The following is a 24,940-nucleotide window of genomic DNA, read 5'->3' as shown; positions in this document are numbered from 1 at the left end:
TCATCGTCCGACACAACGCCGCTAGTGGTGTTAATAGTAAGGTGCGGGGTTACTATTATGTGGGTCTCCTCAAATGACACTAGTTTCGGTAGTTTTTCATATTACTTCTGATCGCGGAGCTCCAAGAGGAGGTCACCGCTTGCTATCCTCGACGCCTTATAACCTGGACCAAAAACATCATTCAAACACTTTGAAACAAGGAACGGTGAAATGGTTCGCACTGGTTTGACTTTTCAGAGTGAATAACGTGGAAACGGGGGAAGTTCTGGATTTGGCGTCCGAAAAACTGGAAGACATCTTCGGTGCGCCCTCGTTTCTGAGGGCGATCAGGGAGTTTAGGGAAAGCATTTTCCATGAGTAGAGATCGCGCTTTCAGCAACGATGCCAACCACCCGCCATGGAGCCCAACATGGGGACGTGACAGAAGCTCTTGCAAGGGAAGCCCTGTCAACAGCCAGCCGTACATCGCTGCTATAACCAAATACAGCCTAACCAAGACTGCCTAGCCACACAAGGTTAATCCTTGCTGCCGGGAAACTTGGAAATGAAAAGAAGTGAAGCAAAGACAGGAAAGATTAAAAGGTGAGAGAGAAAGACGAAGATGGGAGAAGAGAATAGGAAAAGGCAACTACCGATTTTCCCCGGGTGGGCCAGGCCAGGGGTGCCGTCTACATGAAGCTGAGGCCAAAGAGGTGTGTTGCCACCGCCGAGGAGCCGTAAAGGTCCAAACACCCGGCATTGGCTCAAACCCCAGGATCCCCATTTCACCGGACACAGCTAAGCCGCGCACGATTAGACGCCGGAGGGTCCAAACCTCGTGTGCTCGGGTACGTGGTGTCGCAACACACAAACGCCTGCTGACGCAGACGCCCCTGCGGGGTCAACAGGTACATAAAGTAGCGTTTCAATACATGGCTTCTCAATTTCACAGTGGCTTGCAATCAAACATACGCGTGCTTTAATGACAGGTATGCTTCTGACTGGTATGAAGCAAGAGCTCTTTTCGAGAACATCTTTCGAAACTTTTTCGTGACGCCTTGACGAGACAAGTTTTATGAGACATCACGCAGCAATGTGTGATCTTTTTCTTCATTGCGAGAAAGCTGGCAGTATCGGTAGCATCGCCAATACCATTGGTGAATAGCAAAGTCTCCTCATCGTTGCCTAAGCGCAGATATAGACACTTGTGCTACCTTTGCAACACTTTCTTTGTATCCTTTCCTTGTAACAATAGCCGAGTGCTAATGTTACGCGGTATCAAGCGACATCCGGCCTACACGTAGCTTCTGTGCCGGAGCACTGTTCACGCTTCAAGTGTATTCTCCTGGCATGAGGCATTCCTGACGTGTTCATTCCCACATGACCGTACCACAAGATGATGTAACAGCACAGGGAAAGCAAATCAGTTTTACTCTGCAATTTTGCACGCCATGCTTCTGCGGTTTTCCCGAACATGTGGTACCATGAAAAGCCAGGTTGTGGTAGGCTTCTGTATGGTGTTTTTGTCACCTTGGGTGCATCAACCAGCTGGGGCACAAACACGTCCAAACATCGTGCTGATAATTGTCGACGACTTGGTAAGTCACCACTTCGAATTACTCGTTGCCACAAAACTTCAAGTACGTGCCCTTTTCGCACGCGTTCACTCACGTTCGCCTCACGAAAGCGTACTTTCCAGTACTCGTCTGCCATTCAACCGCAGCTAATGTAAAAGCGCGCAAATCTAGGAATTCGGGGTATCTCCTTCGCAAGCACGAATTTCCCTAGATCTGGAAGGTGCATAAGCAAATCCAATGTGGCACTGCTGAAATCTCCAGAAGCATAGTTGATTGTGTTTAATGTCATAGCCAAAGCTGAGCTATGAGAGTCGACGTTCAGCGTTGGCCCCTTCAGATAAAATGTTTATAACTCGGTGTCCGCGAACATGCGCAGAAATCGGGGAAAGTGAGCGTTTCTGGTTTCCATTCCCATCAGTTAATGTGGGCCCCAAAGTCGTAAATCGAGCCCAGCAACGATAGGCCGGAAGCCTTATGCACACCCGGCGTATCTCCAAAAACAAATTAAGAAGCAATTTAAGGAGGCGCTATTTTTGCAAATCCTTCGGGGCTGTGCTGACCGTGGCTTGTGCTGTCTTCAGTGGCGTAGCTAGGTCGTCTGGCACCAGGCGCCCATAGGTCTTATATCACCCCCCCCCCCCCCGATGTAGCCGGCGGAAAGTGGGATGTCTTCAGACGTATATGACATCCCCCCCTCCACTGGCCCCTTGCACCCGGGGCCCACGGAAACCCCCCCCCCCCACCCCGTTGCTACGCCACCGGCTGTCTTACCGAATAGGTCCCACACGTCCAGATGCGAGTATTACGTGTCTCATGCTGAGTTTGAACACGGATCGCCAAGCGAATCGGGTCGCAGCTCTCACAATTGCATCATAATTGCGCATGGTGTGACTTTTTTTCGTGCAAATGCCAACCAGCTCCTTGAGATGCACCTGCTCGCGTGCGGGAGGTTTTCGGCACCCGAAAGTTGAGACGCAGTGGTCCGCGGTGCCAGTGTCTCGTTTCTCCGCCGTCTTGGATTACAGCTGTTGCACAGTCAACATTGAGATGCACTGCGCTTAGCTTATCAAAATGCAACATTCAGTCTTGCTGGCTAACCAAAGCCTTCCTTACACCAGGCTTCCGCACTGCATGGGGTCTACATGATTTTTGTCTGCAATTCAGTACATTAGGAAATTAAGCCATCTAGCACAATATGCAGTAAAGAGGATCGGTAGAAAGCTTCATAGAGAGCTTGAATTGACAGTAGAGTGAACAATAAAATCATGTTGCGGCTACATCAATCTTCGAAGTGGTAAAAGAAAATTTGTTCGTTTTGCGTGGAAATCAGAACACAGTGCAGTGGAAAAAATAAAACAGAAGCCGGATAAATACATAACAATGAAATCGGAAACATTTTAACGATAAAGAAGGTATAATCACGTTCTTGAATGAAAATCTTACATGCAATAAACTTTCACCTAAAACAATGTTTTTTTTTTACTTGCCAACAAAAGAAGTACGCTGTTTACGTCAATATATGAATTTTCTTGTTCTCATGCTACAGCACAATATAATACGCCTTCTGAAAGTTTAAAAGCCGTACCGAGACCGACTACAGAAGCTACAGTGCCTAGGCAAACACAGAACAACGCTTGAAACAGAGCTATACTTTTGTTTTCTTTTCACTTGTTCAATATTTTCTTTTGTTTTTACTGGAATATAATAGTATGGTAATGCTAGAAATAAATTTTAACAATTGAGAGTTCGCCAAAGTTGGGAGTCCTCAGTGTGAAACGAGAACCGGGATGAGAGAGCTGGAAAGCGGGAAGCAATGAACCAAAGAACGCTGACAAGATGGCAAGCAGAAACACCATTGCCAAAATTTTTTTCCGCTCTCTCCGTATTTCTTCCTTGTTCACCCTGTTCCTGCTTTCAAAATAAAATCATTAGTTTCCCCGTCGATTTCATTTATTTCACCCTCAACGTCTTTCGGCATTACAGAAAGTGGCCGGAACAGTCGCCGCATGACATAAACGTGCATGAATACGGTACAAAAAATACTATTAAAAATTGCAATGTACAGTGCAATAGTACTGCAAGTACAAGGCAGCAATAATAATAGCCCTATACTCTAAACACACCGCTCACCCCCGATGGAACGTCAGCGCGGCCCCGTTTTCTGCAGATAAATTTTCGGCGAGTTTACCCTCTACACCCCAAACATCTGTCGCCAGGCTGTCTAGATACGTACCTTTCTCGGGACGCCTTTAACCTATCAGGTTTCATGCCTTAACTCCGGTAGCCCTCAATAAGCCTTGCTGTTCAAGAGGCTCACGGTAACTGTGGCTCTAAATTGTTTGAGGCTGGAAGCAGGAAACCGAGCAAAATGTCCTATGAAGCGACCTAGGAACAGTTTACGTTACGCCCAGTATGACTTATTTTTTAGTAATGGCAACGCTCCCTATACAGTATTTCTGTATACAGTAATTGTCTTTGTTCTAACGATGAATTATGGTACCATGTGGTCTATTCTTCAGCGTGATAATTATGTCAGTAGACATCGGCTCTTAAGATTCAAACTCGTGTTTCAGCAGCAACAGTCGTCTAAATACCGCTGAGGTTTGATCTGTCACATAGTGAAGCGGCCCTAAGCATTTTGCACCTATCACTGTTTTAAGGTTCCAACAGCTCATGGTTCAATGTGCTGCGCAATTTTCTCTGTTTCTCATTTAGGGCTGGAATGACGTCAGCTTGCACGAGTCAACTCAAGTAAAGACGCCGAACCTTGACGTGATGGCTAGCGACGGAGTCATATTGAACAACTACTACGTCACTCCTCTCTGCACTCCGTCGAGGGCGGCGCTGCTGACTGGAAAGTACCCAATACGCTTAGGTAAAGTGACATAAAAAGTGCACAAGTTGGGAGAAAAGATATCTATTGATGACCTGAAGTGCCCACACAACCCGGTCCTAAATTGATAGACTGCAAAACTATGCCAAACAGTTCTTTTTAACCTTGTTTTCGCAATGTGCGCTCAATTTTTGTTGCTTCACCCATTGTGCCTACGTTATTACGCAATGCACTAAAACCTAAATCATTCACTAAACAGTTCGAGAAAGCAGCAGATGGCGTCAGAGGTAATCACAGACGAAAGACACTCAGGTGACACATTCTTCGAAGTTGGTGCTCTCGCATTCTCAAAAAAAGTATTGTTAAGGTCTCCCGGCGAATGAAACCAGTAATCCAACTGACTGATGAACGCAGTGGTCAGCAAATGCTTCAGTCAATGCTTGCTGGAATTCGCATCAGGCCTGTTATACGAGCGGGTACAAGACAACACGGGATCTGCGAGGCGGTGCCAAATTGCATTCTTGCGTACTCTGAGGAATCAATCACCTGGTGCCGAAACATGGCATTGGGCATGTGCGTCCTTTAAAGCTTATGTGCTTGCCAATACGACCACTTCCCCTCTCTCTCTCTCTCTCTCTCTCTCTCTCTCTCTCTCTCTCTCTCTCTCTCTATCTATCTATCTATCTATCTATCTATCTATCTATCTATCTATCTATCTATCTATCTATTTTTGTATCTCTCTCTCCCTCTCTCTCTCTTTTCTTTCTCTCTCTCTCTCTTCTAAAAATTATGTTTGTTTTCTTTTACGTAACAAATCCAATATGTGATCCTGAGGCACGCCGTATATTGGGGGAATCCGGGTCAAGTTATACCACCTGTGGTTCTTCAACGTGCACTCAATGCACCGTACATGGGCGTTTTTTTTTTGCATTTCGCAGCCATCGTAATGCGGCCGCCGTGGCCGGGATTCAATCGCGCGTCCTCGGGCTCAGCAACGCAACGCCAAAGCCACTACTACACCACGGCGGGTCACTTCTTGTCAGCCTGCTGCTGGAATCGCGATGATTGCAGAATATTACACTAGGAAAGCGATAGCTGTTTCGGTCGGCGGAGTATGCAGCGCATTGTTGTCGCGCGTGCCCAACGGCCGATATCAGCCGCTTTCCTAACATGATCAAGTGCAATCGTGGCAATAACGACAGCAGCCTGCCAAGGAGTGGGAGTGTTGGCCGGCACACGAGCACTAAAAGATGCGCATGCGCAATTCAGTCTCTCGGCACCAAGCGCTCACTTTGTCGGAAGGCGCAAGAATGCACTTTGGCAAGCGCTAGGAAACCCCATCACACTATTTTTGTGTGTGCGCGTGTGTGTGTGCGCGTGTGTGTGTGCGTGCGTGCATGCGTGCGTGCGTGTTTTCACAAGACATCAAGTGACAAGGCATTAGGGGCTTTTACCTGAGAAAAAAGAAACAAATTCAGACAGCTTCTAATGCCATATAAACATGTTAACACCTGCATAAGAACATACACGAACGACATTATCTTTTCTCTCTTGGGGAGGGGGGGGGGTGGCGAGCGGGGCACTGTGCAAGAAGCGCTCGCATTGAGGAGAAATATGGCGCACAAAAGCCCGGACGAAGACACGCGCATCAACGTGCTGACATGCGCCCATTCTCGTTGTAACCCGTCTGACCAACTTAACTAGCTATGTTTTGACTTCGCGCCCGACGTAAAAATTTTGACGCTCCTTACCGGACGGAACATGCAAGTATTTTACCGACGTATACAAGAACCGCTCGTGTTAATCCAGGTCGAACTAAACGCTGTGACGCATTTTTTTTCTTTGTTATTTTTATAATCAAGCTCAGTGCTTTTTCTAGGCCTTCAGCACGACGAAATTCGTGCGGCGGAGCCTTTCGGGCTCCCACTCGACTTTAAACTGCTTTCACAGTACCTGAAAGAACTGGGCTACGAAACGCATGCTGTGGGAAAGGTAAGTTTCAGACTTATATACGTAATTCCATGCATTGAACTGCACTCTCCATTAGATGGGCACAAATTGTGCCGTTATCAGCTGGCTGCCAAGTTATCACAACGCTTCAACCATGTAAAACTAAAATTCAATGATATGCAGAAAAATCATGCCCGGTTGCCTACCCTGCACTGCGTGAATAGGTTGGACTCGGGAGTGCAACACATATGATATGGTCAAATCCTAGCCGTAAATCTGCCAACACGCGCGCGGACGTTCGCATCATAGATACATTTGTTTGCGCAATGGAGCTGTCTGCAAGAACGCAGCTCCGTTCTATATTCTACTTGCATGACTTCGCAGACACGCCTATCAGCCTTTTGGCTATGTGACCTTTAAAAGAGTAATGTGCGACAAAATTCACCAACATAATGAGATCGAAACGACACTACAAAATGTTGCCATGCTTTGATCATACCGCTATATTCTTTAACAGGAAGCAAAATTTTGATATGCACAGTGTTTCACACTGAATGTGCTTTTTCGTATATATTTTGTTTTCAGTGGCATCTTGGGCATTTCACTGCTAATTATACTCCTACGTACCGTGGCTTTGATAGCCACTATGGCCCTTACACGGATCACCAAGATTACTCGGATCACACTTCATTATCGGTAAAAAGAATTATTTATTCTTGTTTTTCATGATGATTACGCACTAGACTTTCACTCAGGAAGTTGCTCTGTGTAGGGCATAGTATAGCACTATTTTAGTTTTTTTTTCAACGTGATTGACTCAACAAAACCCCAAATAGTAGTACGTATCAATGACTTCAGCGATCATTTTGAAAACCAGGACCTAATGAACTACATACACGCTCCGGGTAATTTAGTTTGTGAGTGCTGAAGTGGGTCATATGAAGTAGCTAGCAGCTTTATGTCAACATCAGCGAGGTAAAAGATGCGACATTTTTTTAACGTCAACTCCGAAAGACTGCGTTGACATATACGGACTCTCGGGTTTTGCCCTGCGTAGAGCCACACCCACATATTCTTTCTATGTATTCGGTGCATCACTAATGACAAAATTCAGTAGTCCACGCACACCAGGAGACTGAAAACACCCGGCTTAGGCATTCCTGCATAAATCTAAGCACGTGCAGCGTCATTTGTGCGTACTTAAACAACTACACAGCAAGGTCCAAGTCGTAATCACGATCCGCCTTCTTAGAAAGCCCCATGCATTTGCGAAGCGGCGCCTGCGCAGAATATTCCGCGTCTGTTACCAGAAACTAGCCCTGAAACAGTTTCATTGACTTCAGCAATATAATTCTGCTTCAAAATAACGTATCACCGAAATGGAAGCTGCAAGACATTCTTTCGTGCTACAAAGTGCTCGAGACTAATCAGCTGAATCGGAGGGACACATAGCGCAGGGATAAGTGCACTAAACTTTGATGTAAAACGTAATCACGTCTAAAGAACAACACACGGCAAATCACGCACAAGGTACAATAATGCTATCGTCGTCTGCTTCTATGCTACTTTTTTTCCTGTCAAGGACAAACGCCGATCGACTAGCCTCGCTCTTGTACTTCATTACATGCATTCGCCTAATTCTGTTTATGATGGGAGGCTACCGCCTTCAGCTCTTACTACAAAGCTACATTGCTGTGTAGCACTCCCCAACACAGGAAGCGGTTTCCTAAAAAATATACACGTTGCGGCTGCGGGGCCCCGTGTGGTATTGCTTACCTCAAGATAACAGTGTCTGGCGTCCGCCGATGCAAGAGCCCATCAGGATGGAGAGATGGGCTGGTTGTTAATGGATTCCCGGAAAAACCTAGAGCCCTGGAACGACTAGACATAACGATGGGGACAGACAGCAGTTTTTGTGTTCCGTTTCCTTTTCGTGCCTAATCGTTCTCAAGGTTTAGGTAGTTCTGAGAATACCACCCAGCACCACAGAAAACCAAAGCACTGGAATGCAGTAACGTGTGAACTTGCGCTCAAGAGAACCAGGCCTAGTACTGGGTCAAGAGCTATACACACCGAGTTCAATCCAGGCAGCGCTAAATCTAGCTTCTTCAACGTGCTTGGGGATCAGCAACGGCCGTGCGCTTTCGCTATCACTTTCAACGTCACCGCATTTTCGTCAAAGCTCACTCAGATATCTTTGCTGGCCCGGAGCAACATATTTCAAGCGACGCAACCATGAAGTAGTGCAGCTGGAAAAAAAGGATGGTCTGACGATTCTCACTTTCGTGACAGCTGTTCAGCACAGACAATGACACGTGGACAGGATGGGGCCTTGACATGTGGGACAACATGAATCCAGACCAGGAGTCATCCGGTAAATATGCCACCAGTCTGTTCACCGAGAAGGCTATCGAAGTCCTCAAGAAAAGAAACCAGAGCAGGGTACGTCTACCTCCCGCAGTACAATGCTGTTCCATTCGCAATGCCTGATTCACAATTATTTCAAGAGTTTCTGCACAAGTGGTTACAAAAAGAAATGCGGTGACTGGTGCCCAGTTACAGAAGTCATGCATCTTTATTACGACTAGCACCTTAGTACTCAAGTGTAGAACGTTGCAACGCCACGATTTAAGAAAGATCTAGCGTTAATGATTTACAGGTATATACAATTGTCTTTTCAGGAGTCGAGCGTCGCATGTAAAGAAAGCGTTATAGTTCGAGACATTTAGGAACATATAGTTGCATCTTCAAGATACGACTCCTCGTCTTATTTTACATTATTAAGCAGTAATATCAGTTTGGGCAGTTATTACTGCATGTGGTAACACCTACGGTCGCGAGGCAATTATGGTCATTACAGAAAAATTATAGTAAACAGAAAAATTACCTCGTCAAACAAATGTACTTTTTAGGAGTGTTTATGCGTTGTAGCATCGAATTACATGCTTTTCTTTTTTTTCCTTTCCCACGCAGCCCATCTTTCTGTACCTGTGCTACTCCGCTGTGCACGTGGGAAATACGTACTCTCTTCTAGAAGCTCCGGATGAAGATCTACTCAAGCACAGCCACATACTAAATCCGAAGCGAAGAGCATATGCAGGTCTGTAGAATCAAGAGTATTGCCCTTCTATAATTCGCTACAAGAGTTCGTCTATCTGAATCAACGATCGTCCTTTCGCGTGTGCGTAGATATACGGGGTAGCATACTATTACGAAATTACCAAACAACTCAGTATTAACTAAAATTCAGTCTGAATGCGTATTTCTTTAGAGAGGAAATGTTTACGCGATTACTTTTTGCGATTACGTTAATGGCTATTAGCCGTTAACGGCTATTAGCCATACGGTGTGTCGCTGCATTAACATGCAGCGACACACCGTATTGTTAACGTCGAAAGCTATATGCCGCCGCCTTCCAGCTTTCTCGAACTTCTCACTGAGCATGCTGCGCCATGCCCCGCCGTAATTCCCGCGTGTGTCGTGGGTTTCATTCTGCCAAGCATCATTAAAATTTAACGGAATATTTTTGTAATTGTGAAACAACACATGCACCGTTACACTTATCTAATCACTCAAGTCAACGTCAAAGAGGTACACTGATGAGCGGTGCCCACATACTGGCACATGCCCAGGGACTCAAGTTGTTATTAAAACGATTCGTTGAAGAGCAGCGCACACCGAGTGCAGCTATTGAGTGCTCAATTGGGCGTCAAAGAGTAACGTTGAATAGTGGTACATGCGCCTTGCCACAAGCCCGGTGTCCCATTTCCAATGGCCCATCTCGCCGGTCAGAGAGGTTCACTGAAAAGCGGCGCATAGGTGCCCAGTGCCACATACCTAGTGACTCGAGTTAGTCTGACGGTTGGGTTCGGACACTGTTCCCTCCACACAGCAGCCCGATGCGCTACCCATTCGACCAAGGACTACTCAGCGATCCAAGTTGGCGGGAAAACGGTTATATACGTATATGTAGACATCCTCCGGAAAATGCACGAGGTACCCTAAGAATGCTAATCACAATAAAATCTTATATGTAATATCAATAAATTCATACCTGTACCTTCGATAACAAATTCTGCTTAAAGAAACCTATTTATCAACATTCTGCTTATATACGTCCAGGGCACAAGAATGGAGAAAAGTGAGAGCGACACAAAGACCGTTCAGTTCAACCACACTTCTACGGAACAAGTCACTACCTGTTGTGAACTGCATATGGTCACACATCAGTAGAAGCAGAACTGTAGCATGCATATATCACACGCATTGCAGACTTACAGCGGTACCCTTTGTGCATGAAACGACAGCGATGGTGTCGGCGCTGGACGACAGCATCGGCGAGATAATGAAGGCACTGCTCTTCACCAACGCCATCAAAGACACCATCCTAGTGGTGACCACGGACAACGGAGCTGCTGCAGGAGGTATCGACAACAGTGCGGGCTCCAACTGGCCTCTTCGTGGCACGAAGGGCACACTTTGGGAAGGAGGCGTTCGAGGGGTGGCCTTCGTCTGGAGCACATTCATCAAACGACCTCATGTGGCCCACCAACTGATGCACATCACCGACTGGCTGCCCACTCTTTACGCCGCTGCAGGTATGCATGAGAAACACGTCAGCAACTCGGTAGTTCTTATCTGGGAGTAATTTTGTTCTGAATGCATGTCGGGAAGAGTTCAGCAGCAGCACTGACCACGTCGAAGCTGAAGGCTAGCTTCTCACTTACGGGTAGCAGAGAGGGTGAAACAGCGTGTTCCGTAGATAAATGTTAGAAAATTGTGCTTGGCATCAAAAAACTTGGTTTAAAGGAGCACCCTTTGTTGAAGTTGAAATTTAGCCACACCGCACAAGTCGAGGCTGCCACATAACTGTATGAGCATGCGCATTATGTTTTTTTTTCTTCGTGATAATAATTGTAGGGGTTTAACACCGGAAAGCACCATTGTGGCTGTGAGGAACGCCGTTGTCGAGGGACCCGGATGAATTTTGGCTGTCTAGGGTTCTGTGACTTGAACTTAAATCTTAGTACAAGGCTCCACCTCTGGTCTTTCATACTGTAACTATATCACATTTACTAACGCAAGCTGTACACGTAGCTCCCTATCATTCAACATAACACCTATTTATGTCCATACTAACACATTCAAGTACAGTTTTTTTTTTCACGTACAATAGAGCTTTCGAATTCTCTACCCGGTAACATTCGTTCACTACCACTAGAAGATTTTATAGCTACCACTGGTAAGCACTTCACTAACATGTAAAGCTCTTCTTTTTGATCATTCATCTTTTTGTGTATATCTGTGTTTTTAATGTGTAATGTACAGTGACGTATAATGTTCCCACTCCTGCTATAGCCATATATTGGGCTGCTGTATATGTAAATAAATAAATAAATAAATAAATAAAATTTCTAGTTTCGCCTCCATCGATATGCGGCTGCCGGGGTTGGCTATCGAGCCCGCGACATTGCACTGCAACATTACTGTGAGACTGATGCTGAAACACTGCGCTAGGTACTTTTTTTCTCTTGCAAAAGTCGGCGGGTGTAGGTCGCTGGCCCTTAGTTCGTGATCCAATTCATTTTTAGCGCTTTAAAGTACCGAAGGGTGACAGAAGGTGAAGCTCTGCCTATTGAGCCGCCTTTATGAAGCGCAGTGACATATAGAACAGTGTGTGCGCCTGAAGAAATACGGAAAGTTAGCCAATGTACTTTTCGATGTAGCGTCTGTTCAACGAAGAGGTAGCCAAACTGCTACTCTTCATAATTTGTTAAGTGAAAATATAATAATAATTGGCAACCTTCAAAACAAGCACAAAGCTAGCCACTGCAATGCCAAAGATCATCTCACCGGGAGGTCCATAAATACCACGGTAAATCAGAAATCTTTCTTGAAGCAAAGGTCTTCCGTGAATCAGCAGATGAGCACCCAGATATACATCGTTTTCAGCAATAAAAAAATAACGACGAACAGGCCTGGATTCCCAAGCCGTTCATACGCAAGAATTGTTCGAAATACTGGAACTGGTGAATCTCAAAACATTTTCTAAGAATCAAGTGTTTTGTCAGTGCGATATTATTTTTGATTCTTTGCTGACCCAAGCGCTCGCACCGCTGATCGTTAGGGCACAGCTGCTGTCGTTAAAAGAGGTTCACGCGTCCCTAACGAAGCCATTAACCTAGAATCTGATGGTGCAGAAACCGCTTCCTTGCAGGAGGTAAAGTGGACGACCTTGGTGAGATCGACGGCCTCAACATGTGGGACACGCTTATCGCGGACAACGTATCGCCCCGAAGCGAGATTCTGCTCAACATCGACCCGGTGTGGAACATGTCGGCTCTGCGATACCATGGGTACAAGCTGGTCCAGGGCTCACTGGCCAGGGGGCGTTACGACGGGTGGTACCGGCCCGCGGAACCGGGAGGCCAACCAGTCAACATGAACCGAATGCGGTAACAAACATGCATACATTTATCAATAAAGAAAACACGGACTCTTCAAGCCTGCTTTCATTTTTACATACATCATTGGGTGAACGCCGCAGGCCTTTGCAGTTCCCATGCATTTAGAATATAGCTGGCCGCATACTAGACACAAAAAATAGATTTGAGGAGAAATGTGTTGCTCAGAAAAGTTCTTTAACTCTGTCCTCTTAAAACTTCGCCAACGATATTTCAAGTACTTTAAAATCTCACTTTGATCTCAAGGATTCATGAAGTTGATACGCATCCCTCTATCTTGACAAGCACGAAACTGTTTCCACCATGCTGTTTCTACTATATCTTTTATAAACTTACAATGTATCAGCATTACCCAGTCATTTCACGCTAAAGTATCGGCGCCTATGTTTCCAGGCGTCTATTCATCCCCCGAAACATTCGTAACGTGCTTAGTTTCTCTTCCACAAAACTTGGCAACGCATGGTTCAGATGGCGTGTTACAGTGTCACACGTACCTTATCTCGTAATGCGCACTTGTGTTCGGATGCCTGTGCTATTAAAGGCTACACAGCAGGTATAGAAAAGCTAGCGCACCTAAAAGTGGTGAATTGATAGAAAAGTACACCAGCGGCAAAAGGGAAATCTCGTGGCAGCCTCTCATGGCAAAATCCGTTCTCCTCAAGTTCCTCCACCATGGACATCCAACTAGCACTCTCCTGCGTCAAACAAGCGCATACTATGCATTTAATTTTCTGATCTCATCAACTGATGGCATTTTTTTACCGGCCTTCCCTGTGTTTGCATACCTAGCACGGGACTCAGATAAAAGGAAGTTCAATCGGCCAGTTATCTGCAATTTGGCCTACGCAACTCCACATCTGCCTTGCTCTTATTTTGGCTTTATTCCTCATAGATTTGCTTATGTACCCATAACTTTACTCCTTTGATTGCCTCCCCAGCAATATTACCTTTCCAGTAATGCATTAGCTCTAAAAGTATGCCTAATATCTGACATACACGCAGATCTCAATTCTTCCACTCGGCTGCACGGTTCAACCTCAAGTGCTCGGCCGCGCGTACCGTCCGTGCGATGGGCCGCGCTATGCCGACGCAGCGCCCTGACGAGCTGTTCGTCGTGTGTGGCCACAACAATGGCACAGCATGCCAGCCCATGCGGCAGCCCTGCCTGTTCAACATCGACTCTGACCCATGCGAGCGTGACAACATCGCCAAGGAGCACCCAGATGTGAGTGCCTGAACGTCACCAAACCGTAGCTAATAATGTCAACAGCAGAGTGTTAAGCAAAACTGGTTCGGTACTGCCGTTGCTACCACGCGCTTCTGGTAGGACACAGAAACACTAAGCGAGTCACGCGAAAAATTGTTCGCAGGAGTACAGAAACTTCACCTGCAGGTCCCACAACGTTGAGGACATGTTTTATTCAGCAATTGCGCTAACTCCGGGTGAACCGAAGATGCTGTCACAGGAGCAGCGTTTTCTCTCCTATCTCTTTTCCACTCTATTTCTCGCATAACACTGTGAGAACCCATGAATCCCTCTAAAACTATAACAATGTGTTAAAATAGTTCAACTTATAATTACTGGCTCTTCCTTTACAAAGCCTGCTGATACGAGGAAGTGGGCCGAACAGGCTCTTGGCCATCTGAACAAACATGTCTGTTCCTAGATGACGCATCCACAATACGATCAGCCAGCTTGTGCGGGCCGCACACTGTACCATTTAACACCCTTTCAATGGGTCAGTAACATCATCTTCAACTTCCGAAGCGCATTGTCATTTTCACATGTTTAGAGCTCAAGGGTTTGCAGCAGCCCTCACCTAGCACGTCGTTACGTATTGCACGGTAAAAGGATTCAATTATTAGGTGCTTGGGGCAGCGAAATCGCTGGACCTAGACAACGAGCTGACAGAGTGCGACTCTACGTGTCCTTGTCGAACCTTCATGAATATTCGAGCATATCTATATCCCTTGGATCTCAAAATTCCCAGACAGTGCCATGGCGGTGTCTGGCGTTTTGCCACCTGGCAAGAAATGCTGTACTTATAATGTGTTTCTCAATTACAACGCACTTCATTTCTAGGCACCCTCCTCTCCCTTTCATTTTACAGCGGCGCTGTTAAGGGCTACTTTCCTCCCTACCGTGTCTGCGTGTAGAAAAAAAATCCTGAAGATGGTGCAATGTCGGGCCGACCCGTGGCGGAAGTGACGCAAGCGTTAAGCACTCCAAATACATAGGCCGATTCCGAAGATAGCGCAATGCCAGGGCAACCCGCGGTGGAGGTGCAGTTCAAATCTTTATTCCAACATTCGGGATGCTGAGGGCCGTGGTCAAAAAGCCGCCACACGCGCTTGACTAGGACCACGACCCAGCACAAATGGCAGAGACAGACAAATACAGCAACGTGATGATGCACTTAAGGCAAAAAATAAGAAATTGCGCATAATAAACCAGACAATAATCTCAGACATATTGTAAGTACAGATCGAAAAGAAATCTAATTCTAATGTTCAAGGTAGTTCAATGTTCGTTAATGTTCAAGGTAGTCGATGAATGCACCATATTCCACTAAATGCAACATCAGCAGTAAAACAACATACAAAAGAAATACAAATGAGATGGACCGAATCACCCAGTATCAAAAAAAGCTACAACAAGCATTAGTTCAATAATATGATAAGTAAAGCGGTAAAGTGACATAAACAAAATAATACATCAAGTTTGAGTTCAACAACGTACAAAAAACGATGAAGGGCCATAACCGATATTTTTAGATGGATAGTTGAATCAAGTACAACGACCATTAAGGGGCCCGAGTACATAGCCTCGCTGGTCATCCTTAGTCACATAGTGGTAGGGCACTGAGTTTTTTACCTTTCGGACCACACTTATAGGCTCTTTAACTCTTGCAAGATGGGAGACAAAAGTTTGCTTACTGTTGTTATTGTTGTTGTTGTTGTTCTTGCTCGACGTGATCTTTCAATGCAAGGGGAGGAACTTGCGCTGTCCAAGCTTGAGGAATTGTCCACGAATCTTGCAAATAAACATAGTAATAAAGCAAAGTAAGTTACACTTCTGAAATTCGAACATTTAGGAAAGGTAAACGGCGTTAGAAAGGTTAATCTTATGTGCCAGCGTCTGTTCAGTGAACTTGTAGGTTCCATCTTGTCGCACTGAAAAACCTGCCTCTTAATTCGAGCGATCAGCAAGCCCGCATAGAAGCAATAAATTTCACTGCTCAATGTCTTCGCTACTCGAACGTTATCACTCGTCATTGTACTAAAGGCACGCTTGAAATCCGTACCAAGTCGCTTCTTTGTTCTTTCACAGATTATAGATTTCCTGCAGTTGAGGATGAAGCAGTACAGAAAGAAGATGGTTCCTCCCATCAACCAGCCGGCCACAAGAAAGGCCGACCCTAGAAACTTCAATTATACATGGGCACCATTTATGTAATTCTAAACACTCGATATTCATCTTAATGAAATAGGTAAATAAACATGGCCTTTAATGCATGAAGACAAAGACCAAGATACATTCATCTTCGAATTAGTGCTCGACAGTTAACACTTCAGGGGCATTTTTTTATAGCAACAACGGCGTTGGTTTCCAAAACTGACTTATACTTCAAGCATACGCATAAAGGTACGCATACAAGATGAATTATAGATTCTGCATAAAACAAGGCCCCATTTATTACGGATTATTTCAGAACTCCAACAGACGACTTAAGATAAAACCGCGGGTAAGCCTTTACGCGTGACAAGACTCTTAACTAATCGCATATATCGCTTCTTGAAGCAGCTCATAATCATAACTGGCCCGTGTATTTTTCTTCGTTTGAAACACAGACGTTGGTCACTACACTGAAACCAAATGATATTTGCATATAAAGAAAGTCGTAAACATGGGGAGAGCAGAACGCGATGTGAGTTTGACGACTACGTCACGAGAACTCGGTGCGCGCACCCCCTCCCCCCCCCCCCGCATTAAACGCACACACCTTTACCAAGAAGAAAGAAAAAGCCTACTTCGTGCACGATAGGTCGCATGGTTATCGTCCTTTGACTCACTCTTTCACTTTCTCTCTCTCTCTCTCTCTCTTGTTATTGTGGCGTCAATTACACAACATGCTCGCGTCGTTCATGCTTCCTACCTGTTTGCCCCTCCTCCACCACCGAATCGCGTGACGTTTGAGGAAGTCACGCGCGAGACGTCACCGATTTCCCCTCCCACCCATCCCGCGGTCCCCCTCGCTCTCGCTTCCATCACCCGCTGCTCGATGCACGCGCCGCGCACACGTGCAAGGAGAAGCAAGCGCAATCGAGGAAGTTGTTTCCACAAGAACCATTTTGTTTTCGCTGCTCCCGTATCTCGCACTCTCCACTCGATGCCACAGCCGAAGGCACTTCCCGACCTCACCACTCGGGCCTGCCAACTCGCCGTCGGCCAGGCACGTTCGTTGGATTTCGCCGCGCGCGCCTTCTCTGTCCAAGGAATTCCGCTCCCACAAGCGCGCGTACGGCGGAGCCGGAGAATCGGGCTTCGCTGGCTTGAATACAAAGTAGGGCACAACCTACAGCAGTGCGCGCGGTTTCGTTTAGCCGAAGGAGTGGGGGAAGAGAATAGGCCGATGGGGCTTGGGGAGTGCAGATTGATAAGAAACTGATCCTGACGACAGACGGAGTACGAGAGCTCTCGATACTGCGAAGGCATGGATGAACGGCATATAGCGCTCACTTAAAACACCACCATCATCGTCACACCCCGTCGTGCTGTAGCGGTTATCGAGGCCGGTAGTGCGTTGTGTGGCAATTGTCGGTTAAAAGGCTTGCGCATCAACAACTTATGCCACTTTTTGTTCACTGCCTTGCGTTGCGTTGGCTTGCACGTCCTCCATGGTGCGCATGGTCGACCTGTCGTTGCTGCTGATTGTTTATCGTGGCCGCGTGCGAAGTCGAAATCATTAGAGAGCCGCGTCTGTCCTCCGGGTGGTTTAAGCTGGACGATTCCTACGACCCTTTGCTCATTTTGCGCTGCTTCCTATCAACCATTGCACCTATCTGTTCAGAAAACTTAAACGTGTTTCAACAGTCACTGAATATTTCATTTCATTTCATTTATTTCATCCTTGAAGGCCCGAGTTCATTACATAAGGAAGGGCTACAATTCATAATATGAACGTAAGCTGCTTACAAGATGCTAAATCCGAAAAAGAAAGTATTGTTGATAACTGAATTCAGTGCCCTTGGGAAAAAAGTAAATGGTGATAATTGAGCTGGTGTGTACCCTTAGGGACAGTCCACAGTGTGCATAATAACGATAATCCGTGGAAGCCACGTTTACCGTTCACTCAGACTTTGAGAAAAAGCAGTTTCTCACACGCCCACCCGTGCTACCCATTGTTCTCTCTATCAGTCTCTATTTTCTTTTTCATTTCTTCTTATTTATATTAAACCTTGGTAATTATGGCCAGCCTACTTGTGCTGGGGAAACCAATATGTCCAAACAGCACAAATCAAACACTGTCTAGCCAAAATCACATTCCTTGGGGATGCGAGCGCTTACCTAGGTCCTCCTGCCAGCTCCCACACAAGAGACGTGGGAAAGAGCTGCCGAGAACAGCAGATCAAAGACGACGGCTAGCCGTCGTCGCCTGGGTCGAAAGGGCACCTCCTCGTGAGGGGCCATCCTAGGGCTCGGGCCGGCCAGACCTTGCCTGAGCAGAATTTTAATAAAGTTGTTGCCACCACCTTACTTTAAACGCACCGCCAACTTCTAGACCTAACCCTGGTTGTGGATAAGTCTCACTTTATGGAAACCACAATCACCATAACCAACACGGGGACACGCTTCTTTCCCGGTCCCCCGTTGCGGGAATGATGTGTCATAATGTGGAAGCCGCAATCACATCAACACATGGGAATCATGTGAGAGAGCTAGTTGATGTTGGCTAGTGGGAGAGGGAACTGTACACTAGATTAGGTTTGATCACCCGGGGTTCTTTAACCTTATCATCATCATCAGCCTGGTTCCACCCACTGCAGGGCAAAGGCCTCTCCCATACTTCTCCAACTACCCCGGTCATGTGCTACTTGTGGCCATGTTGTCCCTGCAAATTTCTTAGTCTCATCCACCCAGCTAACCTCCTGCCGCCCCCTGCTACGCTTCCCTTCCCTTAGAATCCAGACCGAAACCCTTAATGACCATCGGTTATCTTCCCTCCTCATTACATGCCCGGCCCATGCCCATTTCTTTACCTTGATTTCAACTAAGATGTCATTAACTCGCGTTTGTTCCCTCACCCAATCTGCTCTTTTCTTATCCCTTAACGTTACACCCATCATTCTTCTTCCCATAGCTCGTTGCGTCGTCCTCAACTGAAGTAGACCCTTTTCGTAAGTCTCCAGGTTTCTGCCCCGTACGTGAGTACTAGTAAGACACAGCCGTTATACACTTTTCCCTTGAGGGATAATAGCAACTTGCTGTTCATGATCTGAGAACGCCTGCCAAACGCACCCCAGCCCATTCTTGTTCTTATTATTTCAGTCTCATGATCCGGATCCGTGGTAACTGCCTGCCCTAGGTAGATGTTCTCCCTTTCCACTTCTGGTGCCTTGCTACCTATCGTAAACTGCTGTTCTCTTCCGAGACTGTTAAACATTACTTTAATTTTCTGCTGATTAATTCTTAGACCCACCCTTCTGCTTTGCCTCTCCAGGTCAGTGAGCATGCAATGTAATTTTTTTTTTTATTGCGATGAAGGCTTGCCCTTAATGCATAATTGTTGGAGCGTATATGTGTATTATATGTGTGCTGTGAGGCCTGTGTTGTGTATGAATTGAAGCAGTGTTTTGTGAAATTTGTTATCATGTATCCAGCGGTCATAGCTGGTTGTCACACTGTGGCGGAGGCCGGTTTGCAGTAGGTGACGCGAGCGTTCCGATTGTAAACCCGTACATGTCCATATTAGGTGGTATGCATCTGATTCCACCACAGGAACGGAGCAGTATGGACACGTAGCACCCAGTGGTAAATGCGACCAGTTCCACCTTGAGACAACAGCCGGTGTAAGGGCCACCCCGGCCCGAAGCCTCCTAAGCACAACTTCCTCCGCCCTAGTAAGGTGAAGGGGGAGGGAGCAGACACACGGTGGGATAAGAGCGCGTGTGTCCTGCCGGAGAACATTTTTACGGGCTCGCAGCGAGTTACGGGGTTGGGGTGGGAGGGGAATAGGTGGAGGATCAGGATTAGGAGGGCAGTGTGCCTGCTGGTCAGCAGCAATATTGTGAGGGTTCGCTGAATGGCCTTGAATCCAGTGTACCTTGACGCAAGTAGCTGTCTTACTATTCATAGTGTGTATTCTCTCGCAGATTTCCATCGCCTTATCGACCTTCTTGAGTTCCTGAATAGCCGCTAAAGAATCCATGAAGATGTCTAGTTGCTTGATGGTAGGCAGCTTAGATGTCGCATCTTGCATAGCGTCGTGGATGGCTTGAAGTTCCATTACTAGAGCGCTGGCTTTCGTAGATAAATAGCGCTGGTGGCCGCTGATGAAATTATGCGTTGTACTCAGGAATGATGTCCTTCCGCCGTCTGGGAGAATGGCAGCATCCGTATAGACTTTGCAGGTGATAACGCATGATGCATCGACGATGTTGTGTTCGTCAATAGTACCTGTTGTATCGCTGCGTCGTAACTTCGTTGGCTTATTAGTTGTGATGCTGGTGAATTCCCAGGGAGGCATTGGACAGGGCTGATTGTCAATCCGGGAGCCGCGGTGAAAATGAGCATGCAGCGCAGCGACAGCCGGAATAAGTTGCTTTTTTATTTCACGTGCTTTTTCACGTTGCAAAATTAGCTCTGCAATTGTGTTGAGCTGGGCATGTTCCTGTAGGGCTGGTATCGGAGTGATGCGGGGCAGTGCTGTGATTGTGCGCATAGCATCGCGATTAATCGTCTCCAACTGTGCTAGCTGTGCCAAAGTCAGCCGTTGAAATTGTGCTTGATATAAAATTCGTGGCTGCAAGACTGCACGCACCAACCGTCGAGCTACGTCAGTACGAGCTCCAGCTGCTTTTGCTGCAATGCGACGAATAAGGTGAAGTGTTTTTGTCGAACTCTGTCTGGTTTTACGGAGCCAGTGTGCACCACTGCCGGATTGGTGAATATCGAGACCCAGTATACGGACCTCAGAAGCCTCAGGGATTGTCACTGCGCCGAGTCTAAATGTAAAGGGGTGCTGCGCGATTCTTGTGCGTCCTTTCTTGTTGGCCACCACAACATAGCTTGATTTTTGGGCGGAAATGTCCAATCCTGCTTTCCGAGTGTAGTTGTTCAGCACATCAAGGGCTTCTTGAAGCTGTTGAGTTTGTCTAGATATATCTTTATGCACGGACCACAAAGTGACGTCATCTGCATAGATTAAGAACCTCACATCTGGAATCCGATGTAGTTGCCAGGCTAGAGGTATTAGAGCAACGTTGAAGAGAAGAGGAGCCAGAACCGAACCTTGTGGGACTCCTCTGTTCGATGTGAAGTATCCTTCTTGCCTTCCATCTACTCTAATCGCAAATGTGCGATTCTGAAGGAATGAGTAGATGAATCTTATCACCCGCGGTGGAAGTCCCAGGTCGATGAGGTTGGATATAATGATTTCATGGTCTATATTGTCATAAGCTTTCGTTATGTCTGTTGCTACTACCGTGCGCACAGCGTGACTGTGTGGAGAAACCTGTAAAACATCGTCTGATAAGATAGAAAGTCCGTCTTCAGTTCCCAAGTAAGAACGGAATCCAATTTGAGCAGGATGATATTTATCGTGGCGTTCAAGCCACCAGGAAACTCGTGTGGCCAGCATCTTTTCAGCGAGTTTGCAGACAGTTGAGGTTAGTGAAATTGGGCGTAAAGATTGCAGGCTATTTGGAGACTTTCCTGGTTTCGGAATCGCGACAACAATTGAGTGCTTCCAATCAGGTGGAACGTTTCCAGTCTCCCATACTTTATTAATAGCCTGAAGAAGTGCGTCGAGAGCTGCTCCTTCCATGTTCTTGAAAACCTCATAAGGAATACCATCGGGACCAGGTGTTGTTCGTTTCTTCGAAGTTTCAATCGCCGCTATTAGTTCGGCCATGGTGAAAGGGCTGGATATATCGGATATGGAAGTTGTGTCACACTCATCAATTTCGGGGCAGTTTATAGGTGACGCTTGATCGTATTTCGGGAAAAACGCTCTAGCAGAGTGTTCTGCAAATTGATGCGGCGAACTCTGCATCGCTAACCTAACGCTCGCTGCAGGGTCAGGTGGCTTATGACCGCGTTCCATTGACCGGAACGTGCGCCAAAGTGCTCTGTTTCCAATGCCCGATCCAAGATTCTCGCACCACTCATACCATCGTCGTCGAGAAAGTTGCTTTTCGTGCTGACGCGCCTTCGCCGCTATATGGTTAGCACGTGCACGGCTACCTGGTGCATCGGGATTTCTCGACGCATACAATTCTGCCTGACGTCGCTTTGCCCAAAGTTGCAAAAGGGTGAGGTCCGGTTGAGGTTGTTCCTCGTCAACTGTGGTTACAGTGGTGTTCCCCCGTAGCAGTTCTTTCAAAGCGGGAAGAATTTCTGAGGGCTCTGAGGGTACTTTATCAGTCGATGATTCCCGAAACTTATCCCAATGCGTGACTGTTACTCGTCGTCGAATTTTCTTTATGCACGTTCTGTGCAAACCAATTATTATTGGCATATGATCACTGCCCCATGTATCTGGTTCCACCCGCCACTGCGGCATTCCAGGACCCAACCACCACGTGAGGTCTGGGGCGTTTGTTCTAGATACTGCGGGTACAGTACAGGTAGCCACAGCATGATGGTTCAGCAGTGTAAAAGTGGCATCGCTCATGATGTTTTTAACTTGGTATCCTCTTCGGGAGTTGTACTTGTACCCCCATTCTGTATGTGGGGCAATGAAGTCTCCACCCACGAGAATAGGAATTCCCGGGTACGTAGACCGGAGATGGGCTATCCACCCCAAGTTCAAACGTGTGCGCTGCGGTCTGGCGTAGAATGACACTAGAATGACAGGAGTCTTCACTGGTCGTGTCAGGACCCCGACAACTTCTTGATTACCACTACACCATGGCTCCAGGTCAATCACTGTGTGAGCAATTTGCGATGATATATAAACTGCAGCTTTTCCCGGAGCTGAAGCCATTGTAGTAGCACGTCTATCTCTAATAGATGGGTTATGGTACCCATTAAAATTGGTTAGGGAGCATAGCTTATTATGCTCTTGAATAAGCAGTGCCCACACATGTAGCTTATTGTATTGAAGCTTGGTTTTAATTTCTCCTAACTTGGAGTTTAGGCCCCGACAATTCCACTGAAGAATTCCATCCCGTGACAGCTGCTGCAGAGAATTAGCCATGATGCAGGCAATTCTGAATGAGTAACGTTAGCTGAGCAAGTTGATCTAAAACTGCTGTCCAAACAGCTTGGTTGACCTGTGGTGCCGGACGGGATCCAGGCGTAACGGTGGCATTAGCAGTGGTTGAAGCGTCACGTGTCGGTCCTATTTTCTGACGACGCAGAATTACCAATTCTTTATGTTTGCGTAGTCGCTCAATCTCTCTGGCCAGTGCGTCTATCCGAGCGTCAATGTCATCATGGTCATCATCTGACTGATGCAGAGGTTCCGGTAATTTCTGTTTCTTTGTCTGCGACTGCTTGCCACGTTTAAGAACAGAAGAATACAGTTGTGTTTCTGGGGCTTTTTCGTCTTCTGCCAGGAGCATCTCTGGCTCTTCTGCAAGAACCTCATAACGATTGTGTGTTGTTACTATAGTCGTTTTTGGTATAGCCTTTCGTATCTGGTGGATTGTGGCCTTCTGTTTAGTCGGACAATTTGTGCTTGTCAAATCGTGCTCATCAGATTTACATAAGCCACATCGATATCGTGGTTGGCCTTCTGGTGTGAGCTTTTCTGGATCAATAGTACGCTGTGGGCAAAATGCCTGCATGTGTCCACGTTGAAAGCAGCGGTAGCAGAATATTGCTCGAGGGAGGTATGGTTTAGGTCGCAATATGCAACCATAGTAATAAAACCGTTCTGGGATACATTGAGGGCCCTGTACCGTCACTAAGCATGTACGTCTTTTGCCCATGAATCTAGCTGCGAGCACCCTGTGTGTCGTGGAGGTCAATCCACGACATATTATCTCAGGGGTGTCTTCTGGGTCAATGCCATAGACAACACACCTCTGTATATTAGGGCCCGATGCAAAGTAGCACTGCACAGGCAGGTGTTGATCTTCTGACAGCGGGATAGATGTTAAAGTGCACATTTTCTGCACATCACTGAGAGATGCCAAGTGCACAGTGATCGAGTTGGTAGATTTATATGCTGCGAACCCTTTGTATCCGGTGGTTTCAAGAGATTGGTCGATGACCCTTTGGACATATTTTGTGGCTACTGAAGTTATGTCGTAGCATGAAAGGGGCCGTATGTGAACTCGATATGATTGAGAAGGGGTGGGCGTTGGGTAAGACTGAGAGGGAGCGGGCGTAGGGGAGGTCGTGGAGGAATAGTCTGGGGTGGCCCTTACCTTTTTTGCCGGTTGCTCCGATGCGATGGCGTCTTGTTGAAGCACGTTGATAGGGGGACCTCGCTTGGCTGCATTCGTCGAACCGCCAGAGGGCTGCACGTCCATAGGGTCACCAGTGTCCGTCTGCACGACTGCGGATAGGTTCACATTCACATCACGAAGAGGACTGTCCTTCGGTGTTTCATCTTGGGTATATTCGAGCTATCGGATGCACACTTCGGCTGCATGGTTGGCATGGATGTTGTCACGCGCAGCAGTCCGGTGGAAGGTACAGATGAGGAGCTCACATCTGGCACAAACACTTCTTCTTCGTCGGGCGAGCGCGGCGGCTCGGCCGTACTAAGCCTAAGCGCCAGCAGTGCTTGTTTTGAGTCTATCAGACGAGCAGGATCAGTAGGACAAGGCAAAGAAGAGTCCTCACCAGAGTCCACAGGTCCCCATAGGCTTCCGATGAGCTTCGTATCCGGATAAGGGCGAGATTTTCTTTGCTGCCGAGCAATTTCCAAGGAACACAAGGAAACCACGTCTGCGTGGAAACG

General features: G+C 46.8%; 1 protein-coding gene and 1 long non-coding RNA gene across 2 annotated transcripts; one reads left to right on the top strand and one right to left on the bottom strand.

Moving 5' to 3' along the window:
• The first annotated feature begins 1,281 nt into the window (after positions 1-1,281).
• LOC135917874 (arylsulfatase B-like) lies at positions 1,282-16,329 on the top strand. The gene is made up of 10 exons (XM_065451486.2): positions 1,282-1,577; positions 4,272-4,431; positions 6,269-6,381; positions 6,925-7,035; positions 8,632-8,781; positions 9,313-9,439; positions 10,647-10,937; positions 12,557-12,794; positions 13,806-14,028; positions 16,135-16,329. The coding sequence occupies exons 1-10, from the start codon at positions 1,431-1,433 to the stop codon at positions 16,258-16,260; spliced, it is 1,686 nt and encodes a 561-aa protein (XP_065307558.2). The 5' UTR covers positions 1,282-1,430; the 3' UTR covers positions 16,261-16,329.
• Positions 15,741-24,940, bottom strand: LOC139050980 (uncharacterized). Its single transcript, XR_011509171.1, has 3 exons — positions 24,402-24,940; positions 18,373-18,523; positions 15,741-15,837 (listed from the first exon to the last, which is right to left on the bottom strand). It is a non-coding gene; the product is annotated as an uncharacterized lncRNA (long non-coding RNA).

The sequence above is a fragment of the Dermacentor albipictus genome, chromosome 10 (genome assembly GCF_038994185.2).
Source record: "Dermacentor albipictus isolate Rhodes 1998 colony chromosome 10, USDA_Dalb.pri_finalv2, whole genome shotgun sequence".
NCBI lineage: Eukaryota > Metazoa > Arthropoda > Arachnida > Ixodida > Ixodidae > Dermacentor > Dermacentor albipictus.
The sequence above is the reverse complement of the archived record's forward strand: the minus strand, read 5'-3'. Positions and strand labels throughout refer to the sequence as shown.

What these genes read in the sequence shown, in the direction of transcription:
- LOC135917874 (XM_065451486.2), top strand. Translation starts at nt 1,431, where the DNA reads ATGCTTCTGCGGTTTTCCCGAACATGTGGTACCATGAAAAGCCAGGTT. An exon ending in CGGATCACACTTCATTATCG is followed by an intron (nt 7,036 to 8,631) that starts GTAAAAAGAATT and finishes CTTTCGTGACAG; the next exon opens with CTGTTCAGCACAGACAATGA. An exon ending in GAAGCGAAGAGCATATGCAG is followed by an intron (nt 9,440 to 10,646) that starts GTCTGTAGAATC and finishes ATGAAACGACAG; the next exon opens with CGATGGTGTCGGCGCTGGAC.